The 21,952-nt window shown below is 42.3% G+C and overlaps 1 protein-coding gene across 9 annotated transcripts in view; it reads left to right on the top strand.

The window, feature by feature from the left end:
* The window catches only part of adgrl2b.1 (adhesion G protein-coupled receptor L2b, tandem duplicate 1), a 90,678-nt gene that overhangs the window by 58,370 nt on the left and 10,356 nt on the right, over positions 1-21,952 (top strand). For 7 of the 9 annotated variants that reach the window (XM_026150943.2, XM_026150947.2, XM_080293071.1 and 4 more), the window contains exons 8-18: positions 773-958; positions 2,924-2,962; positions 6,822-7,005; positions 8,587-8,709; positions 10,400-10,605; positions 10,875-11,048; positions 12,190-12,399; positions 16,427-16,647; positions 17,411-17,477; positions 19,602-19,693; positions 20,969-21,137. In XM_026150943.2, coding sequence (XP_026006728.2) covers positions 773-958; positions 2,924-2,962; positions 6,822-7,005; positions 8,587-8,709; positions 10,400-10,605; positions 10,875-11,048; positions 12,190-12,399; positions 16,427-16,647; positions 17,411-17,477; positions 19,602-19,693; positions 20,969-21,137 — 1,671 coding nt within the window. The remainder of the gene's footprint in view (positions 1-772; positions 959-2,923; positions 2,963-6,821; positions 7,006-8,586; positions 8,710-10,399; positions 10,606-10,874; positions 11,049-12,189; positions 12,400-16,426; positions 16,648-17,410; positions 17,478-19,601; positions 19,694-20,968; positions 21,138-21,952) is intronic. The other 2 variants (XM_026150945.2, XM_026150949.2) reach the window with 1 other exon arrangement.

The following is a 21,952-nucleotide window of genomic DNA, read 5'->3' on the forward strand; positions in this document are numbered from 1 at the left end:
AGGCGATTATACACACTGCTAGCCTTGCTATGACATATAATAAGCAGGAGCTTTAGTTATCTGTTCTAAGCTTTGCATATTTGCTCATTAAAAAGTGAAACTAATATGAACAGCGTTTAATTGGCTGAATTGGCTGTATAAGTCCTGATGTTAGATTTTATTAAGATATAATTGCCAGCGATGGTGGGCCTTAGAGCTGCAATGCTTCTGGTTTGTTGACACCACTGTAGTACTTTTTAGTAAGTAGGGAGATATTGTAATGTAGCTACAAGATACTTCTGATAGCCCTGAATTATTTTTTTGGAGGCTGAATGGCTCAAGGATTAATGGTATGTTGGTTTTGCATTAGCTTCCTCTATTTGAAGTTTAATTGGCAGCGGCACTTCAAAGTCACATTTTGATTGATGTCGTTGTTGCCGCATTTTAGTGCAAAAAATTGATTCGTTTGTGGCAAAAGACACCTTGAACATTTTATATAAAATATGTACACAGTATTGTAGTGGTTCTCTGTTTGGAGAGAGTACTGCTGTGCATTTAATAAGACATAGTTATGTTATAACGTCCCTGGTTAATCATACAGTCACCATGAGTGCATTCCGTCTGCACACAAAGACAAATTCCTTCTAGATTTGCTGTGAATTTTCAGATGTGTGTGAGAGATATTAGTCCAGGTTCATATTGCATGACTCTGATCTGAGCGCTGCATCACTGACACTTTACTGACACCCCCGTGTTTCTCCCCGTGGTTGTTTTTTGTTGTTGTTTTTTTTAGATCCGAAGCGGCGAAAACGCTGCAAATTTAGCCAATGAGCTGGCACGTCACACACAGGGCCCGGTGTTTGCCGGCGACGTCAGCTCATCGGTGCGCCTGATGGAGCAGCTCGTGGACATCCTCGATGCTCAGCTGCAGGAGCTCAAGCCCAACGAGAAGGACTCAGCTGGACGCAGCTTCAACAAGGTGCTGTGAAAATCCTCCCTGGCCCTTTCCTTTTCTGACCTCTCGTTAAACGTTGTCCCTGTTTTGCCCTGGTTCTGTGTCAGCATGACTCAGGACATTCATTAGCAAAACACACACACAGATGCACACAAGCCGCTCTGCGCTTTTCTTACATGCACGTATGCATCATCCAAACACACGCAGTCTGAGGTGAGGGGGCTAGGGAGGCAGGTCTAACCCTGCGGGGGAAGCTCATTCCTCTAGAGTTCCTTGGTAATTACCAGCGTTGGAAAACACAGGCTCACCTGGCAGCTCCACCTTTAAGGAGCTAATGGCCACGAGCCCCCAACCAGCACAAAGAATAACTCTTCATTGCTGACAAGTGTGGAGGTGCCCCCTCCTGGAGCTCATGCAGGTGCTCAGTGGAAAGAAAGCAGGCCTGAGACAAAACTACATCTCGTAGCTGCTGGCAGTCCCGTGGCGATTTGAGTGACAGTTTTGAAAAATTACATTGTTATTCAGACTTTGGAGCAGTTGCTGTGTAAACAAAGTGATTTTGAACAAAAAAACCCCCAAAACAACCAAAAATGACGCCCATTGTTTGCGCCCATGTGTTCAGACAGCTGCACCGCTATTATTTGAAGATAAGAGCTAACAGGTTTCTTACTGCAATGCCAATATTGTTGCGGTGATTGGAACAATTCAAAGGCAACAACAACAACAACATTCAACTTAAAACTACTTGAAAATTGTGACATCCTGTCACAGAGCTGTTGTTTGTACCTGCAGTTCTGCAGCTGCAATGAAACACACTTTCACTCTCGAGCACACCAGGGGTGAATCTGACAGAGAAATACTACTACCGTGCCTGATTTTAAAGTCACTCTTTAAACAGCCTGCTTGGAATTGTGAATATAATAATTTAGTTATCCTTCCTTTGATCTCGTTGCGCTTCTCCACCAACAGTTTCCCCCCGTCTGAGCACTTCAGCCATGCACACATGTATTTGCAAGACCAAGAAAACTCAAAATCAAGATCTTTTTTAAATTCCTTGCCCTGATTTATAGAATCTGGCTTTCTTATGATTAAAGAAATCAGGTTAATGCAGAAGGCAGACTGAAACCTGTCTGCCAAATGATTTCCATGCCATACTGGAATAAATAGACACCAATGGGTGCCAGTAAAAGAAGAAAAAAAAAAGAAGAAGCCTGAACATCCGAGCCTACACACATGGGTTTGAAAATGTTTAGAAGAAATGTATTGCATACATGATTTGCATTCAAGAAAGCTGAACTGAGAACACCCCCCAACAAAAACAGAACGCAGTGCTTTCAGCTTCACGCAGCCCTTTCCTCCAAATAAACAAGTAAATGCCGGCGTCCACGGGCGCAATCTGGACTGCGTTGAAGAACCATTTCTGGTTTCCTGTGTGTGCTTTTTTTTTTCCCTTTAAGTATGGTTGTAATTTGGACACAAGGAACATTTTTATCTCTTTGTTTCCAAATTCTGATGCAACGATATGTGAGTTTCTCTGGTTTGACTCAATTAGGAAGAGACACCAACTTATTTAAAGCCAAGAGCCTAACAAAGGGGTTTTAAAGAGAGCTAGCGCTGTATTATTTTCTCCATGACAAGAAATACAAATGACCTCATCCCACATTGTTTGTCTTCCGAATGTATTTTAAAGCATCACTAATGGGGAAGCTTCAGAATCTGGTCTCAGCGTTTTTTCCTCACTGCTGCTTTGCGTTTCTCGTCTCTCTCCCCTCACTTTGACTTGATCCAAATTTATACTTAGTATTCAAACACAGCTCCCCTGAAAAGCACTTATTACTCTTTGGGTTATAGTTAATAGACCTGTGCCTTTTCTTCTTTTCATTAACTCTGTAATTGATGGTAAGTGGCATGATTTAATGCTTCCTGTTTTCTTACCTCCTCTTTCTTCAATCCGTTTCTTGCACTTGATCGTCTGGTTGTGCGGAAAAGCTTCAAAAAAGGGAGAAGACATGCAGAGCGTACATGAAGGTATAACTGCCAGGCTTTCTGCATTCCTTTTTCACCCCGATCCCTAACGTCTGACTTGCAGCATGCCGCACTGTCTGTCTTTATGTCTTTGATTATTTTGTTACAGCGTGTGCCTGCTGATGTGTTTGTACAAAATGCGGCCACTTCCTCAGATTCGGCTGTCTGCTGCCCTGTCATTCTGTCCATCTGAGGATGCCGCCATCCATATTCTTCTTCACTCGTAAATCTTCCCTTCGTTTTTTCTTTTAAACTTTCTCCTCCTCCTCTGCCTCCGCCACTCTTTTTTTTGCCTCCCTCCATCTCTTCTGTCGTCGGCTCTTTACACGTCGTGTGAATAATTGCCTTCCCACGGTTGTAATTGCACCTCCCTGTCAGGCAGAAGTGTGATCAAAGTGGCAATGTGCTCAATTTTCACTTGCTTATATTGTAAAAATTCTACTGTCGCCATTGCAAATAATAAGAATAATAAAATTAAAAAAAAAAAAAAAAACCTCTTGGCCCCTTTTTGATTTATCTGTGGGATTAATTTCCAACCCCATTAAATATGTTTGTGTTCCAGTCTGATCTTTGCAGGCTGTCCACCAGACATTTTACTTAGTGGAGTGCAGTACTGTTTATTTTCCCGGGCTTGGGTCTGCTGGAAGACAAGGCCGTGATGTAGACACATGGGAGAAGATGCACTGCATGGTGTTTAGATTTTGTGTCAGTGGTGGATTGACACAAATATTCATGGTGCCCAGTGGTTGTATCCCAGACTCTAGCTTTGCTGGAAGTACAATGGTTTGTAAAGATGGGCCTCTCCTTATGCAGTTCCTCCCATACACCTCCTGCCCGTATTTGGTTTAGATTTAGCAGCTTGAAAGTATGCATTATTATGGTCTGTTCTCCCCACATACTCGAATATCCTCCTCCAAAAGTTAAAGCAGCCCCAGCCTCCCAGAGTTAACAATCCAAAATGGCGGCAGTGAACATAAACAGTAGTAAAACCTTTAATCAGCACTGCCACTGTTGTGTATTTATGACTTACTGAACGAACAAGCCAGTTGCAGACCAGGCTCTGTCCATGAATCTGCTGCAGCGGTGTTTTTAAGCATAAAAAAAGTGTTATATTGTGTTGCTAGTGGTACTTGAATCACCTGTTGTTGTTGTTGTTGTTGTTGTTGTTGTTTTAGTTTTCACTTTTTCTGGAATGCGCTAAGTCGTCCCAATTCCAGAAATCTGAGTTCAGAGGTACCTGGAATTGGTTAGTAGGAGATCCTGTGACTGAAACACTGAACATTGCTGCTGAAGAAAACTTCTGAATACAAGGAGGATCATTTTTGTTCTCAGCAGATGTATTTTGCAGGTATAGAGAACAGAGATATTGAGAAATCATCAAGTCTGTACCTTAGAAAATGTACAGAGATTGGACTTGGGATAACGCAGGGCTGTAGCTCTGGAGGTAGAGAGGGTCATCTAAACAGAAACTTTGTGGTTTTATCCCTGGTTGCTCCAATCTCCTGTCTGCATGCCAAAGTATCCTCGGCCAAGATACTGAACCTCAAGTTGTTGCATTCATTGAAGTATAAATATGTGAGAACGTTAGATAGAAAGCACCTGAGTGTAGAAAAAAGTGCTTGTGTTAATGGGCGAATGAGGCATTGTAGAGTAGAAAAGCCTTTTGTGCAAGAATTTACTATTTAATTGAGCAACATGCTGTATAAATGCTGGATTTCGAAGCATTTTGTTTTTTTCCATAATTGTGTCACAGACACTTCTGACCATGTTTGGCCCCGTACAGATTTTTCTTTGGGCCCTTACCACCATGTCGTCCCCTGAGCTGTGCTGACAAACTACTCTGTAAGAAACTCTCTGCCAAACAAATTGTTTCACAGTTGACGTCAGGAGGTTTGCAAGCATTTTCCACAAATGACAAGAGAGAAGGGCAGGAAATAAAAGCAATATATTGCAACATCTGTCCACCTTTATCTAAACACAGTGAATATGTGCATGCTGTGTAAAGCCGGGGGGGGGGACTACTTGATAGTGATGTTGACTGGTCCCCTCTGCCTTCTGGGCCCTGGGGCATTGAACCGGCTGCACTGTTATAAGTTATGTTTCTGGTTTTTCATTAAATATCTTAAAACCAAAGTCTGAGCTCTGTGCAGAAGCCTCATGCTAATGAAAGATGAGGAACCTACAACTAACTCCTAAATATCCAGAACCTAACATTGCCATATTGAGCACATTGGCATCCCGGCATTAGCAATTAGCTTAAAGCTAATGTGGCTGTTATTTTATTTTTCAGTGTCACTGATCATCGTCCATTGCTGTTTAAGTCAGAGCAGCTGATATGGGCAGCCACAGGGGCTCCCCTGGTGGTTGCACTCTTGTGATTTGTAAATTGACCACCACCCAGGCATGAATTAAATCAGAAGACAGATTCTTTCTGTGCTACACAAATTGGAGACAGACTTTTTCCCCCCTTCTTTTGGATTTCATGGGTCCTTTGAGGATGGCTTACCAGGGGGCAGGAGAAGACCATTTAGTGTCTGTCTGGTTGTAATGGCTCCAACCCCATAATCGCCACTTCTCTCTCTCTTGCTCACTCTCTCTCTCTCACTCTCTCTCACTCACACACACACACACAGACACCACACACACACTTAACTCCTGTCATAGTCACAGTTGCCTGCAAGGTTAGGGCCACAGAGATTGATTTTTTGTGCTTGGACCCAAGATATAAAGACATGCTGAGCACTCTGTCTGGATGCAGCCATCACTGCTGCGGTTAACATCAGCTCGGTGGTTAAAACGTTGCGGTTAATCATATATTGGTGCAGACTTTGGTTCATTCCCTTTCTTGTTATTCCGAGCAAATGGATAATCCTGTCCTTGGTCAATTAGTGTTTTGGATAATCACAGCTGTGACTAATTGGTACAGTGAGCAAGGGCTTGTTTTGGTTAATTACCGTTATTGTGGTGGGTCTTGCTGTGGGTAATGGCACCTATGGTTAAATTGTCACTCTGATTTATCACACCCAGGGCTCGTCTAGATCTGTGTACAAATGTCTGTCTTTTTTTCGAGGGGGGTTAAGAAAGTTAATGATGTTGTTTCTTAATTGTGCCAGCCAGGAGTCATGAACTCACCCTGCCAGGGTCAAAGGAAACTCTTGTTTTATCAACATATGATACTTGTGTAGGTTTTGTGGAATGTTTTGCTCGCATACTGCTTATCAGAAAGCAGGAAATGAAAGGATTGCCATTTAAAACAAGCAGAAATCCCACCACCCTCCCCTCTCTCTGCTGTTTTCACTTGCACTACTACGCCGAACACGGATTTCACGATAATGCCCTCTTTCCTCAAGGAAAATTGTATCCAAGTCATTATGGTCAGATCCTGTTATGGAAATAAGAGTATTGTCCATGGATACGATTGCTTTCTTCTTCTTTTTTTTGGTTTGTTTTTTGAAAAATAGCTGCTTAAAGCAGGAAGGGCAAATGCAGCATTCAATGAAGGGGGAACAAAATCCAAAAACATTTGGTTTGTATTTCTTTTTACCCTCAAGGATGTTTGCATTATCATTCAATAAAGACTCTGGCCCACGAGAGACTTCCCCAGATTAGCTTTATTCTTTTTAAACAGAATATTAAATAATACACACTAAATATTCCATCGTCATTATTATTTTAGCTACCCATGGCTTTCTCTGACCTTCATGTCTTCAGTTGGAATGATTTTGCTTTTGTGATCTTTTTTTTAAATAATTATTATTATTATTTGTTTTCCAGTCCCTGCTCTTTGTCATTAAACTCAAGTTATGATTTGGGGGTGGAGGGAGTGCAAGCTGACAAATTTGTCTTGTCTCCATGGATACAGGCGATTGTGGACACTGTTGACAACCTCTTGAGGCCAGAAGCTCTAAAATCCTGGAAAGACATGAATTCCACGGAACAAACGCACGCCGCCACGATGCTGCTGGATACCCTGGAGGAAGGGGCGTTTGTCCTCGCGGAAAACCTCATTGAGCCCGCCATCGTGAAAGTTCCCGCAGAGAATATCCGTAAGTTCCTCTCCAGTAACTGAGAAAACCACATGTGCACATCCATCATTCACAGTCTGTGATGTTGATGGCTTTTCTTTTCTTTCTTTCTTTTCAGTCTCAGGGAGATAGTTTTAAACACAGCGGTAAAAATTGTCTCACATTCAGGCAGCTATTCTTTAAGAAGAGCGTCATTTTGAAAATAGCCACATCTCATCTCGTTTCACTGACGTCATAAGAAAAGATTTGACTCAAAAAAAGTGGGGAGAAAAAAAAGCTAATTTGCCCTCAAAGGCAGGCACTTTATTATCAACATGATCTCATTCATATAAGTCAGCTGTGTGCAGTGAACTGTCATATTTCTACTCGTATCTCTTTGTTTCTATGGTTATGGTCCTCCACTTAGCCTTTTTGTCTTATACCTCATTGATTTTTAATCTTTTTCTCGCATTGTAAAGTCACCTCACTGAATGGGTGCTGCCAGATGAACTGTCCAGACCTCTTGGGGGGGAAACAAAGAAACCAATTGAATGGCACTGCTCCATTCACATGGCACTCTATCTGTTCCCTCTAAGCCTTTCCCATTAATAAGTAGTTAGCCAAACTGATAAGGACTAGTTGCTCTGTCTTTACCAAAAGCACTGATTAACACATTGTGTAATATGTTTCACATTAGCCATTTAATCATCGCATTCAGACAGTTTTTATGAGCTTGTCAAGTGCTTGCTTATCTGCACAATATAGATAATGAAAAAAACATAACTAAATATGACGAAACCTCAGAGAACAGCCTACCTGACCTCTCTTAAAAGAGTCGAAAAAAGCCGAAAATGATTGTTGATTCTAATTAGCAGTTTCCTCGAAGCTCAAATGGCATCTCCGGGCGAGTATCAAGGGCAGGGCGAGGGAAAAAAGGGAGAAAGGGAGCTAAAAGGTAGATGGCGGGTGGTAGTGGTGGTGGGGGGAGCAGCTAGAGAACAATTCCTCATCTCCGTCTGTCAGAAGCCACCTATCTGAGGAAGTGAGGCCGTTTCTGATGGGAGGGAGTGTGCTGATACGTGTGTCCTCCTGACCCTTTAATAATTTCACACATCAAAGGGAGCACCACCCGGCAGCTGGCATACCAGAGAGAGGGGCTGCAGGAATTTGGAGGATTTTCAGAGATTTGCTCGTCGAGGCCCAGAGTTATCTGAACCCACAGGGGAAAGAAAAAGTAAAGTAAAAGCTCAATGATATTTTTGATCCTATGAATATTTGACATTCATGCCGCAGTAGGCTGCGTGCTTGAATTTGCTCATCTTCTATCGTTGCCCTTGTTGTTATTTTTTCTTCCGCTCCTGCCTCCAAGGCTTTCACAATGCCAGCCAACAGCTTAGTGACATGGTTTTTTAAGTAAATGACACTCGACGGGGTTTTGCCAATAAGACTGGATTCTGTTACTGGTACAATGAACCTCGAGTCTTTACACATACCCCACTGGGCCTGAGCGATAGAGTTCTATTAAACACCATGTAATGCTTCTCAAATGTTGCCTATGAGTAATACATCTCCCCCTCTCTCAATCTCTCTGTCGCTTTCCCTTTTACCTCGGCCATCTCTCAGTGTTGGAGGTGTGTGTGCTAAGCACCGACGGGCAGGTGCAAGACTTCAGATTTCCACAGACGAGCAAGAGCGGAATGACTCTTCAGCTGTCTTCCAACACGGTGAAAGTCAACAGCAAAAACGGTGAGAGAACGTCACTGCAGAAGAAACACCTAGCTGATCAGATGGTTCGATGGTAGTTCATAACCATGTCCTAATTCACATAGTTGTTTTCATTTGGGTAATTAAGTTGGGATAATGCCTTAAAGTGATTTTACGTGCTAAGGCATTTTGAATCGGATTAGTAAGACATTTGTGAAATATGCTCATTGATTTATTTATTTTTTGCCGGGAGTTACAATATGAGTCTCATACACTGCACTGTATGGGGTAATATAATCAGGAGGTTATTAGCTTAGCTTAGCATAAATCCTGGAACGAATTAGCGATGCTAAAAGGCAATGCTCCTTGGATATGGGTCAACAAAAACAACCGTTGTTTAGGTTTCATGTGTTTGTGCATGTCTATGCTGAAGTATTGCTTGACCTGTTTGTTCTCAAAGTTTTTTGTTTTTTTTGTTTTTTTTTATTATATGTGTTATCTAGGACTGCTGGTTTAGCTTACTGGGTTGAGCGGTTGACTTGTGTGCTGCAAGGCTCATGCAGAGGCCTGGGTTCAAATCTGCCCCAAGGGTTTTTACTGTGTGTCTTTCTGCCAGTTTCTCTGTCTTACTTCCGCTGTCCAGTCACAATAAATGCTAAAAGCTTAAACACTGGGCATTTTAGCTATATATTCATGTATAATTCAGGTTTTGTGGACATAAATGGGATGTTATTGTCCTGAAATGAAAACTATCAGTTGCTTTCATAAGGTTTTAACGATGCATAAAGGCTTAAAAAAACCTGTTGCTCGGTGGTTGCTTGGAAGCATGATAACATCATAATATCTGATATAGATAAGAACCAGTGACTACGTAAAAGACTTACAGGGGCCTAAGATGTTTCTGATGATCTTAGGAGGAGTTTGTGAACAAACAAACACACGTAGATCTGAGATTAGTGATCTAATCTTAACATTTTGATATTTCGAGGAAGGGGGGAAAAAGTGTAACGATCACTTTTGCAGAAAACAGAACTTCTGCTCAAAATGTTTCAGAAGTTTCTGGTGAGGTGGAATACTAAATAGAGGACTTTCACCCAGGAGATTGGGACGCTTGTACGCATAACCATAACTCACTGCTCATTAGTTTTAGTCTTTGTTTGATGTTTGCGTTAATGTTGAGGCTTTCAGTTGGAGTATTGTTAGGCTGAACCAAACTACCTGGTCTAGATAAAGATCATGGTTTTGGTCAAAAAGCCACAAAGGCAAATGTCTCCCATGTGCACCTGGTTTTTAATCTTTTTTATCTTTTCCCAGTGACATGGTCGGTTAGTGGCAACAATGGACATTAATTATGATGTTGCTGGAGCAACGCAGCGAAAGCACATCATTTTGCAATGAAGAGTCTTAAGGTTGCCATTAAAAATAGTTTTAAAAACATGCAAAACATGAAGAACATGGATCAGATGTTTCATATTTTAAAATTAATCTTAATTATCACTGTAATGAGTAAAGCATAGTGCGCTTTGCAGCAGTCAGACAGATGAGTTGTGCACCTCATCTGTCTAACTGGCTCGACATCCTGTGTGTTCATTGGCAGAGGCACCAGTTTTAACAATCTATATATTTTATATAAAATGCAGTGAGCCGTGTTATTTTGGGGGAGTGAATTATTACTGTTTGGTAGATAACTGTAAATTATGTCTAATGCTGTACTTCTTATTGTTTGCTATAGGTGTAGCCAAGCTGGTATTTGTACTCTACAAGCACCTGGGTCAGTTCCTCAGCACAGAAAATGCCACATTGCGGGGAATGGGAGACCTGAACAAACACAACCTCTCTCTCACTGTCAACTCCCACATCCTGTCAGCCTCTATTACAAAGGAGTCGAGCCGTGTGTTTGTGGCAGACCCCGTGATCTTCACACTGGAGCACCTGGATGTAAGCCTCCCTCTGAGATTTACCCTGACCACACTATAGAGCCAGGCTGTCAAAAAACAGGATAGACTGCAATACCTTTTACAGTAAAGGAGAAACCGTGTGCCGTTAGTGATGATTAGCACCATTTTGATCTTTCTCCTTCACAAATAATTGAGTACGTTTTTTTAAAATCGAAAAAAAGGAGAAGTAAACACATGACTGACGTGCTTTAACTGCGCATATTCATAAATGTTTAATTTTTTCCCCCTCTCTGCTTTTGTGTTTTGCAGAAAGAACATTATTACAATCCCAACTGTTCCTTCTGGAATTACTCAGAGAGGAGCATGATGGGATACTGGTCCACTCAGGGTTGTAAACTGCTGGAAACCAATAAGACCCACACCACTTGCTCGTGCAGTCACTTGACCAACTTTGCCATCCTCATGGCTCATCGGGGAAATGTGGTAAGTGGCCCTCGCCTTGTGGCTCGCTCAAGCTATTTTTCAGTCTCAATTACTCGTTCTTCCGTCTCACTTAAAGATTTGTGCACACGCGGCAAGAACAAGAATGGCATTTCAGTGGAGATAATTAGATTATAGCTGGAGGAGAAGGTAAGGGCAGGGAAGAAAGGGAGAAGTGGAGAAAAGGCAGCAGGGCTGTCGCTTTAAAAGTGCGAGTTTGTGTCAGGAAGTGCCATACCATTATCAGAAGTAATTATGTTCTACCTGTGATCCATGTCTAATATCCCTCTGTGCATATGTCTCAGAGAATCATGGGAAACAACATAACTTCAGCTTTAACTTGTTTCTCCACCCCTCTTGAAGTGGTGTTGGACCCATTTGGTCGCGAAATGCAATTACAATCCAATTACATGATAAATAGCATGTGCAGCGAGGACCTAGCCAGTAATAAATGTAGAGGATAAGTTTGTGGTTCGTCTAATAATACGTCCCAACTCATGAACTCTATGCCTGTCATCTGTCTTAACCTCAACCTTAACCACAGCTTGAAACCAGAGCCCTGAGGCTAGGCTTAGCCCCACCAATCCCCTACACATCACCTCAACTGTAACTCCTGCCCTCAATAAAATTACAAATATCACAGGAGGAATTGGCTCACTTTGAGGCCACCATGTCCTTGAGTGATATTTTTTTATGGTCGTGTCTGCTATTTTCACTTTTGCCAGGTGGCCGTCTTGAAATACGCTCAGTTTTGGACCTCCTGAAACGCAGCGTGATTCAACCGCAAAGCGAGAACTCGGATGCCACATGTTCACAGCTCTTTTTGCGGCATTTTTCTGTTGATGTCACTTTCTGCAACACTTTCTCGTGAAACTTCATGAGTTTTAATCAGTCAAGTTGTCATATGAACACCAAAACATGTTGTGGAGGCTCTAATCATTAATATCAGCAAGGTGATGCAACTTTCCCAGTAATAAGCGAGGATTAAACACTCCAGAGATTTCGATTCAGTGACAACATACAGGGTGCGTGTGTGTCCCCATTAGGCCAGCACAGCTTCACTCATTACGTGCTCAAACGCTGCCCATTATAATGAGAGGTGCAAAGTTTAAAGTCAGTCCGTGCTTTCTCTATTTGTCTGCAGAGGGACGGGAGCGTGCACGAGGTTCTCCTCACCGTCATCACCAGGATGGGCATTGCTGTGTCTCTGGTCTGCCTGGCCATCAGCCTCTTCACTTTCTGCTTCTTCAGAGGTCTGCAGAGTGACCGCAACACCATTCACAAAAACCTGTGCCTCAACCTGTTCATCGGCGAGCTTCTCTTTCTTGTGGGCATCAACATGACAGAACCAAAGGTACCGTGGAAGTGACTCTGCAGAAGGTTTTAATTTCACACTACTGATTAATAGTCTCATCTGCTGTAATTAACCTTTTGTACGCCTGAATTTTCCCTTCAGTTTTCCTTTGAAGTGGCAAACCAAAAAAAAAATCCACATTAGATTAAAATATCATATTTCTATTAGGAGTCTGCCAGTGGTAGAATTTAATGCAGATATTAAAAGCAGGAGTTTTATGGCTGCAACGTACAGTGGGGCAAAAAAGTATTTAGTCAGCCACCGATTGTGCAAGTTCCCCCACTTAAAATGATGACAGAGGTCAGTAATTTGCACCAGAGGTACACTTCAACTGTGAGAGACAGAATGTGAAAAAAAAATCCATGAATCCACATGGTAGGATTTGTAAAGAATTTATTCGTAAATCAGGGTGGAAAATAAGTATTTGGTCAATAACAAAAATACAACTCAATACTTTGTAACATAACCTTTGTTGGCAATAACAGAGGTCAAGCGTTTACTATAGGTCTTTACCAGGTTTGCACACACAGTAGCTGGTATTTTGGCCCATTCCTCCATGCAGATCTTCTCGAGAGCAGTGATGTTTCGGGGCTGTCGCCGAGCAACACGGACTTTCAACTCCCGCCACAGATTTTCTATGGGGTTGAGGTCTGGAGACTGGCTAGGCCACTCCAGGACTTTCAAATGCTCCTTACAGAGCCACTCCTTTGTTGCCCGGGCGGTGTGTTTTGGATCATTGTCATGTTGGAAGACCCAGCCTCGTTTCATCTTCAAAGTTCTCACTGATGGAAGGAGGTTTTGGCTCAGAATCTCACGATACATGGCCCCATTCATTCTGTCCTTAACACGGATCAGTCGTCCTGTCCCCTTGGCAGAAAAACAGCCCCATAGCATGATGTTTCCACCCCCATGCTTCACAGTAGGTATGGTGTTCTTGGGATGCAACTCAGTATTCTTCTTCCTCCAAACACGACGAGTTGAGTTTATACCAAAAAGTTCTACTTTGGTTTCATCTGACCACATGACATTCTCCCAATCCTCTGCTGTATCATCCATGTGCTCTCTGGCAAACTTCAGACGGGCCTGGACCTGCACTGGCTTCAGCAGCGGAACACGTCTGGCACTGCGGGATTTGATTCCCTGCCGTTGTAGTGTGTTACTGATGGTGACCTTTGTTACTTTGGTCCCAGCTCTCTGCAGGTCATTCACCAGGTCCCCCCGTGTGGTTCTGGGATCTTTGCTCACCGTTCTCATGATCATTTTGACCCCACGGGATGAGATCTTGCGTGGAGCCCCAGCTCGAGGGAGATTATCAGTGGTCTTGTATGTCTTCCATTTTCTGATGATTGCTCCCACAGTTGATTTTTTCACACCAAGCTGCTTGCCTATTGTAGATTCACTCTTCCCAGTCTGGTGCAGGTCTACAATACTTTTCCTGGTGTCCTTCGAAAGCTCTTTGGTCTTGGCCATGGCAGAGTTTGGAGTCTGACTGTTTGAGGCTGTGGACAGGTGTCTTTGATACAGATGATGAGTTCAAACAGGTGCCATTCATACAGGTAACGAGTGGGGGACAGAAAAGCTTCTTACAGAAGACGTTACAGGTCTGTGAGAGCCAGAGATTTTCCTTGTTTGAGGTGACCAAATACTTATTTTCCACCCTAATTTACGAATAAATTCTTTACAAATCCTACCATGTGGATTCATGGATTTTTTTTTCACATTCTGTCTCTCACAGTTGAAGTGTACCTCTGGTGCAAATTACTGACCTCTGTCATCATTTTAGGTGGGGGAACTTGCACAATCGGTGGCTGACTAAATACTTTTTTGCCCCACTGTATTTATTTGAAATCAAATATTCTTCCTGTAATTTAATCACAGATGTCTGAAATTATTTATGTTTTTGCTGAGGTTTTGCAAACATGTAACTGCTAACAATGGGATGTTAACTTTTGCAACACTTTGGGCGTGTGACAATCATGTTGACAGTGTCCCCCAGTTTCACCGGCCTAGAGAACAGTCCGGGGCCATCTGGGAAACACCGAGCGTGAGGCAAAAATGTGTATTCGCAACTTTTTGGCGAGTGGTTAATGGACGCTGCTGACAGTCACTGGGAAAGTCGGTTGCTAAAGATCCAGTTACACAGGCCTAGAGGCTGGTTAATGACCTGCCCCCGGCTGTGAGGAAACTGGTTGTTGAAACTTTGCCTTCCTTTGCGTTGAGAGCAAAACTAACACAAGAGGTTAAAGGGCTTAAACTCCAAAATATAAATATAGAAGCTTTAAAGTAAATAAAAGGCTTTGTTTAGGAATTATTTAACCATTTTATAATTTTACGGTTTGGGTTTTGGAACATAACTCTTCATATCATTTTAAGAGGATGTAAAAATTTAGTCTGCTGTAAGATTCCTCCAGAATATTCAATTTAAACCAAGTTTGCAGTTGAAAAATCTGCTTTCATGAGTGAGGAGCAGTTTGACTTGGCTAGCTGCAGTTGGCCTGCAGATTTACACTGAATCAGGTCCACAGTCAGGTACAGCTTAATCTCTCTCTCTCACACTCACCTATCTCAGAAGTATTTAAATTTATGTAAAAGATTTCTGTTTTGTTTACTAGCTTAAAAGGGGAATAAAGAAACTGGTTGCTTGGGGGGGGAAAAGTTATGTTTCCTTCCTGGTCTGTGTTTGCTCTGGTCTCACATTGCTGCAGTTGCCTGTAGTTTTCATGGGAGATGCCAACTTGTCTGCAAACACTCATTAACTAAAAGCTGAGCAGCAGTGAGACTTGGAAGAAGCTCGACACGAACTTGAAATGGAGAACGTTTGCCTCAGTCATACCTCAGCTAACACAAGGAGATTTTTGGTGCAGCATCCTCTGTGTGATCGATTTCACCTGACAGCCAGCAACCACACATGTTACACTCTTCAGAAATGTGCACGTGACATCATGCGAGAAACCTTACTACTTTGAGATCTGTGGAATCTGTTACATTTATAGGAGGAAGATGCAGATTTTTAAATTCTAATAAAGTGTGAAAAATGAGTGTTTGAACTATTTGATCAATAGAAAAATGAAAGTACCTCCAAACATCTGATTCTGATATTTATGAAGCTGATTTGTTGCTAGATATTTTTTTATATAAAAAGACTAAAATACATCTTTACTCACTGAATATGTAGCTTCTTAATTTCAAACTTTGACAGAAATGTGTATCTCAAAACATGTTAAAAAGCTTAATCTTTGCATCAGTTAACATCCATCTAAAAGATAAAGGTAATAATTATCAATCATTGCTATGCTTTTAGCTCTGGTTTGGTGTCCAATGACTCCCAGTGAAAGTGTTATTAAGCTGCTAAAAGCGTCGCTTCATCATTTCTAGGAGTGTGCAGCATGTATTTGGTCTTACTAAGGCACATTTCTGATCCCACAAATGACAACAACAAAGCTGTGGACTAAAAAACAAACATTTTCAGCTAAAAGATGCAGAAATCTGCTAGCATACATCTGCAAACATCTAGTCCTGTCTTAATAAAAATAAATAACTAGACTAACTTAAACTAACCACCGTTCTAAAGCAAAAACATACAGATTTGTGTTAAATACTATAGACAAGTCATTTTTGGTAATAATGAAAAAGGGAAAAAAATCTTTCTATTTATTTATCTTTTGACTTTTATTTTCAGTATAGAAAAATAATGATAAAAACATGGAGGGTGTGTGGAAAGTGCTGGCAAAAGCACAAGGTAAGGTCACCATCAGGGGGTTCCACAGGTTTCGCAGGGTAAGGTCATCTGGGTCAGGAGTGTTGTTTTGTAGCATAGAATTACACATTTATTATGGTTGCTTTGATTGGTGTTATGACACTCTGAATTCCTCTCAGCCCAGACAGCAGAAAGCTGACCGCATGAATAAACCTTTCCAAAGCAGCAGGGAGGGAAGCGTGTTCATCCAAGGCGCAGGGTTTAGTAAAATAAGCTCTTTCACTGTCCTTTTACCTCTGCGTGTAACGTCTGCTTGTATTTTCTCATCAGCTGGTCTGCTCCATCATCGCTGGAGTTCTCCACTTCTGCTTCCTGGCCGCGTTCGTGTGGATGTGTTTGGAGGGCGTGCAGCTGTACCTCATGCTGGTCGAGGTGTTTGAGAGCGAGTTTTCACGCAGGAAGTATTACTACATGTCTGGGTACCTCATCCCAGCCGTGGTGGTGGGCATCTCAGCGGCCATTGACTACAGAAGCTACGGCACTCAGCGGGCGTAAGTGTGGGATCTTTGCAGAGGCTCTTCTTCCCGGGATAAATATCACAAGCTTTAGTCCTCCCTTCTCCCCACTGCGACACACCCACACAGCATGTACTGTATGTGCTAATGATAGTAATATCACAAAGAGTAGTCCACCTCTGGCCCCTTGGCAAATTTACAGCCTGTCATTGCTAAAAGAAGAGGCTGTGAGCAAAGTAGCTGCATTAATGAATGTGCTGGCTAGCTGCACTCGCTCGCTGGGTTTTTAGTCTTGTGGATGTGGATAATTGCCGCCCATGTCAGTTAAAAGTTTATGCACTCCTCTGCTGGTCTTCATCCAAGCAGCAAGCTTTATGATTTGTAAAACGGCGAGTCCTCTCTAATTTATGGAATTTAAGTAAACCGCCTTTTTCAGACTCTATTTTCCATTCTGTTTCCCGGTGATAAACGTGGGCTGAGGTGCAATTCATTCTTAAACTGTCTACATTACAATGTTTACTGTACTGTACATACACACAGATATCCCACATTTGTAGACATTTGCAGACTGTGAAGTCATGAGTCCAGTAACCACTGGCTTTTACACTGCAGCTTCTCATGGCACGAGGCCAGCACTCCCTTAAGGTCGGGTTTTCTTCTTTGCGGTCAAAGGAGTTTCTATTCTGTTGCTGCGGCCTATCATGCAGCCGGCTCTGCTGGGCTCCGATCAATGAGAAGCAACTTTGTTTTCACAAAGAGACGATTTAATGAACTGAACACCACCTTTTACACCCTATAGGTGCTGGTTAAGAGTCGACAACCATTTCATCTGGAGCTTCATCGGACCTGTAACCTTCATAATTGTGGTAAGTTGTAAATTTGTGCACGCGTGTGATAACTTTTTGTTCTTTGAAAGAAAAGCTCAGAGAATAGTTTATAGATTTCTCTCTCTCCGTCTGTGCTGGCAGCCTCTTAGCTCTGCTTTCTCAGATCAATTTGCATGAAAGGAAAGTGGTCCCATTATAGCTGACACGAGGACATCAGTGTCCACTCAGCTATGAAATCCTCTGAAATCAGAATTGGTGAGCGGCAACAACTTGAAGCTGTTTGGTCCTTGCTGTACATCTAGAGAATACTCCCCTGCTGCAATCAGGAGGAGAAATCGTTTCAGGCATGAAGGTCATTTGCTCAGTGGGAAAACAAGGGTGATGGTGGCGGGGGGTGGGGATGGGGTGGTGAACATGGAAGTAATGAGTGGGTGGGCCAGACAACTATTACCACAGCTCATAGCCCTGCTGAGGATTATGACGTATCCCCAGCCAATCCTAGAGCGCGGACATCTCCATCTTCACCTTTTAATATTTCATGCACGGCGCTGGGTGTTCGCCATGCGCATAGACACACGCACAACGTGTGCGCATCACATGCACGCATTCAGCATGACCTAAGCAGACCCAGAGCACTTATCCATATAGGCGTATATAGTAACACGTATGTAAATCTGTCCATAGGCTGTAGATGGACGCCAGACCCCGTGTAGGCAGCCCCTGTTATATGCTCTTGATTTCGCAGGGAAGTACAAATTTTAGATGGCACATGCAGTTCGCCTCATCTTTCTGCAGAGTGCCCCCTTTACTCCATTCCTCACTGTCTGTCTCATCGTATCTGTGTCACCACTTACAGCTGTGTTAAATGCATCTCCAGCCTCTCGACTCAAGCAGACGTAAATCGGCCCCTGTGGCTGGGAGACAAAACACGGCATTACTCTAAGCTGTGATCTAAAAGCCTCTTTCTGTCTTTTTAGCCACTCCTTTTTCTTCCATCTTTCTCAACGCCGCTGTTGTTGGTTTCCATCTGCGTTCCACTCACAGCCTCTTTGTTTCCATTTAGGACCCTGCTTTTGTTGCCGCCTGTGTTCTCGGGATGCGTTCACGCGGGATAATGCCGGGGATCTTGCCGCTGATTTGTGAATGAGAATTGAAATTGAAATATTTGATAAACTGGAGAGCACTACATCTCGATCATTAGGGGTCCGTTTTTATGCCAACTCGTGCCTTTTATTATCCCCCGTTCACGCTCGAAGCGCTTGGGTGGGCTTGAAAAATGCACGCCCGGAGCAGGTTTTTGAGGGTAGAAGTTTTTCATGTGATAAGACTCCGGATCCATTTTTTTCTTTTTTGTTTTTCGTTGAATATTAACAGAAGTACATTTCAAAGGTTGAATGTGGTATCGTGCCAAATTGAAGTGCATCTCCTCCCTTTCCCTTTGTGGCTACAGGCCTGCAGTGCTTAGAGAGTTAGAGATAGAGACATCCTGAAAGCATCGAAACCTTTCTGGATGTATGGCTTGAATCACTTAAATGTTTTTTTCCTGGTCTCGGTGAAGCTTGTTTTTAAAACATGACATTCAAACTCTATACTTTCCCCACTAGATTTAACTTTTTTTCTCTTTCCCGGCGCTCTTGCCTGCACTTTATTAGATCTGTTTCATCAGATAGACGTCCCTTATTTTGTGGATTTGTACTCTGTGTTTGGAATCAGCTGTAATGACAAACATGAGGGAGAAATTTCGAATGTAGCCGATGTTGAATATCGAAGCTGTGTGAAGCAGACCAAGGCGATAACCTCTCACAGTTGTTTTTCCTCTTTGAAAGTCAATGTACTTTGTGATCTGCACAGAGGCATTAAATTTTCATATTCCTCTCGGTAAAGGTGTGTTTGTGTTGACACACGCCACGGAGCCAGCGAGAGAATAGCTTCAAAAAATATTCTGGTTGAAAATGTAAAACGTTAAGGGAGCTGTTTTCTGCACTGACTTCTTTTTAATTTCAAGATTTCTATTTGCATATATAGAATTAAAGAAATCAAACACAAGGTCAGCGTGACAGTAAAGGATCGGAGCACTTGCTCCATTCGTTGGTGGTAACAGCAGGAATCACGTGACTACCTAAATGCGTTCTGTTAACCCTTATGTGGCATCTGTTTTGACAGGTCAATGTCATCTTCCTGGTGGTGACCATGTACAAGATGGTGAAGCATTCCACCTCCATGAAACCTGACTCGTCCAGGATCGGGGGTATAAGGTGAGGGAGGCGGGGGGGTGTCACTCTAGTCGATAAGGAGGCTGAGCTGTGGCTGCTTGCTGTTAGAGTGTGTGTGTGTTTGCTGAGCGGGGGGAGTGGGAAGAAAAATAATATGCACCATTACTGCTTTTGCCTACCTCCTGAAATTTCAAAAGCAGCTTCTGACCTACACGTTTATTTGATTTTCTCCTCTCTTAAACCCGACCAGACCAGTAATTTTCCCTTTAGATTTTATTTCAGTCCGTAGGTGGTGCCTTTTTAGTTCATTTTATGATTTCTGTATTTGCGCTACGCTGGGGTATATTGCCTTTTTTTTTTTTTTTTTAAATTTCTTCATAACTGCAATTCTGACCTTTGTATCTTTTTGCTCCTGTGTTGGCATAGTTTATAGGCTTCTTTGAAAGGCGGATTCAACCGCAATCTTTGCAGATTTGAAGTTTTAAAACAAAAACAGGGGGGCCTCAGTGTTTTCGTTTTCTGTCTGCTGCGTTTGGTTGTGAAAAGACGAAAGCCTCTGACCGTTTCTATGCCTGGATTCTTGCTCAACAATATGTTTGAGGGCAGGCCAACATATGTTATGTGGGTGTCTGATTCAAAGACATTCACTCTGATTTTGGTCCAAACCCAAGATAAGGCATTGAACTGGTTTTTGGATTTTTTTGCACAGACAAAACTCACATTTATGGATGCTGGATTTCTCACATTATAATAAGTACTCAGTAGTCATTAACTGTTATGGTCCAACTTGAATCTGCTATGAATTTGGTCTCTGACTCAAATTTAGGAACTTGTTAAACAATGAAATAACATCTTCGCTGCACTAGACAGCAAGCAGAATTAGGCGTCATTTTCAACATTGTTCATTGTGATTTTTCTCCCACCGACAACATGCTGTTGTCCCATTTATTTCCAGGCTCGTGGTATCTCTCTGGGGATGCCTTACTTCTCTCTTGTGTGTCAGTAACGACCAGGCATCGCCACTGAAACTGACTGTCGAGTTATCTTATATTCTGGAAACCACCAAGGAAAATCCTGCTGTGTTTGCAGTCTTGTTAGACAACAATTCAGAGGAAGACCAAGGAAATTTCCTAACTGTCAGACAGTGAACGTGCGCTGTCTGCAAAATTTGTATCAGCATTTTTACACTTTGCCACCACTAGTGCAAATTGTCAAGCAAAAAAACCGGTGTTTCAAAAAGGTGTTGTCCAGGAGTGGAGAAGCAGGGAATTTAAGATTTTTTGCTGTTTTAATGTTGCTCTTTCCTGTCTTTTGCAGGTCATGGGTGTTAGGAGCCTTTGCTCTACTTTGTCTTTTGGGGCTGACGTGGTCCTTTGGCTTGTTCTTTCTCAATGAGTCCTCAATAGTGATGGCTTACCTCTTTACCATCTTCAACACTCTGCAAGGGATGTTCATCTTCATCTTTCACTGCCTGCTGCAGAAAAAAGTAAGATTTGTCCTTCTGTGTCTCAGATATGCTGTAAAATAGATTAACAGTAAGGTGAAAAACTGTTTTCTTAGTTTTTTGCGTATTTGTCACATTTACATGCTTTAGATTGTCAAACAAATTTTAATATTAGACAAAGACAACCCGAGTTGATACAAAATGCACTTAAATGATGATTTCATTTATTAAGTGGAAAAAAGCTATCCACACCTAGCTGGGCCTATGTGGAAAAAGTAATTGTCCCCCTTATTAAATCATGAATTAACTCTGATTTACCAAAATGTTTTGGAAAGCCAGACCTGTTGAATCAAGAAATCGCTTAAATAGAACCTGCCTGACAAAGTGAAGTAAGCTAAAAGATCTTAGAAAGCCAAACATTACGGTCAGATCTAAAGAAACAGCAGACAAGCAAAGGCACTTACATCTATCAGTCTGCCAAGGATTACGAAGCCACTTCTAAGGCTTTGGGATGCCAGTGAACCACAGTGAGAGCCATTATTATCCACAAATGGAGAAAACGCGGAACAGCAGGCTATCAAAACTACTCCAAGAGTGCATCGACGGCTCATCCAGGAGGTCACAAAAGACCCCAGAGCAACATCTGAAGAACTTCAGGCCTCAATTGTCTCAGTAAAGGTCAGAGTTCATGATTTTACAGTTGGAGAGTTCCAAGAAGAAAATCACCGCTGACCAAAAAGAGGACAAAGGCTCGTCTCACATTCGTCAAAAAATAACCAAGGGAAGATATTCTATGAACTGCCGAAAAATACTTTTTTACAGAAGACTAGGGCGGTTTGGATGGCTTTCTAATAAAT

This window comes from Astatotilapia calliptera, chromosome 18 (genome assembly GCF_964374335.1).
Source record: "Astatotilapia calliptera chromosome 18, fAstCal68.1, whole genome shotgun sequence".
NCBI classification, from domain to species: domain Eukaryota; kingdom Metazoa; phylum Chordata; class Actinopteri; order Cichliformes; family Cichlidae; genus Astatotilapia; species Astatotilapia calliptera.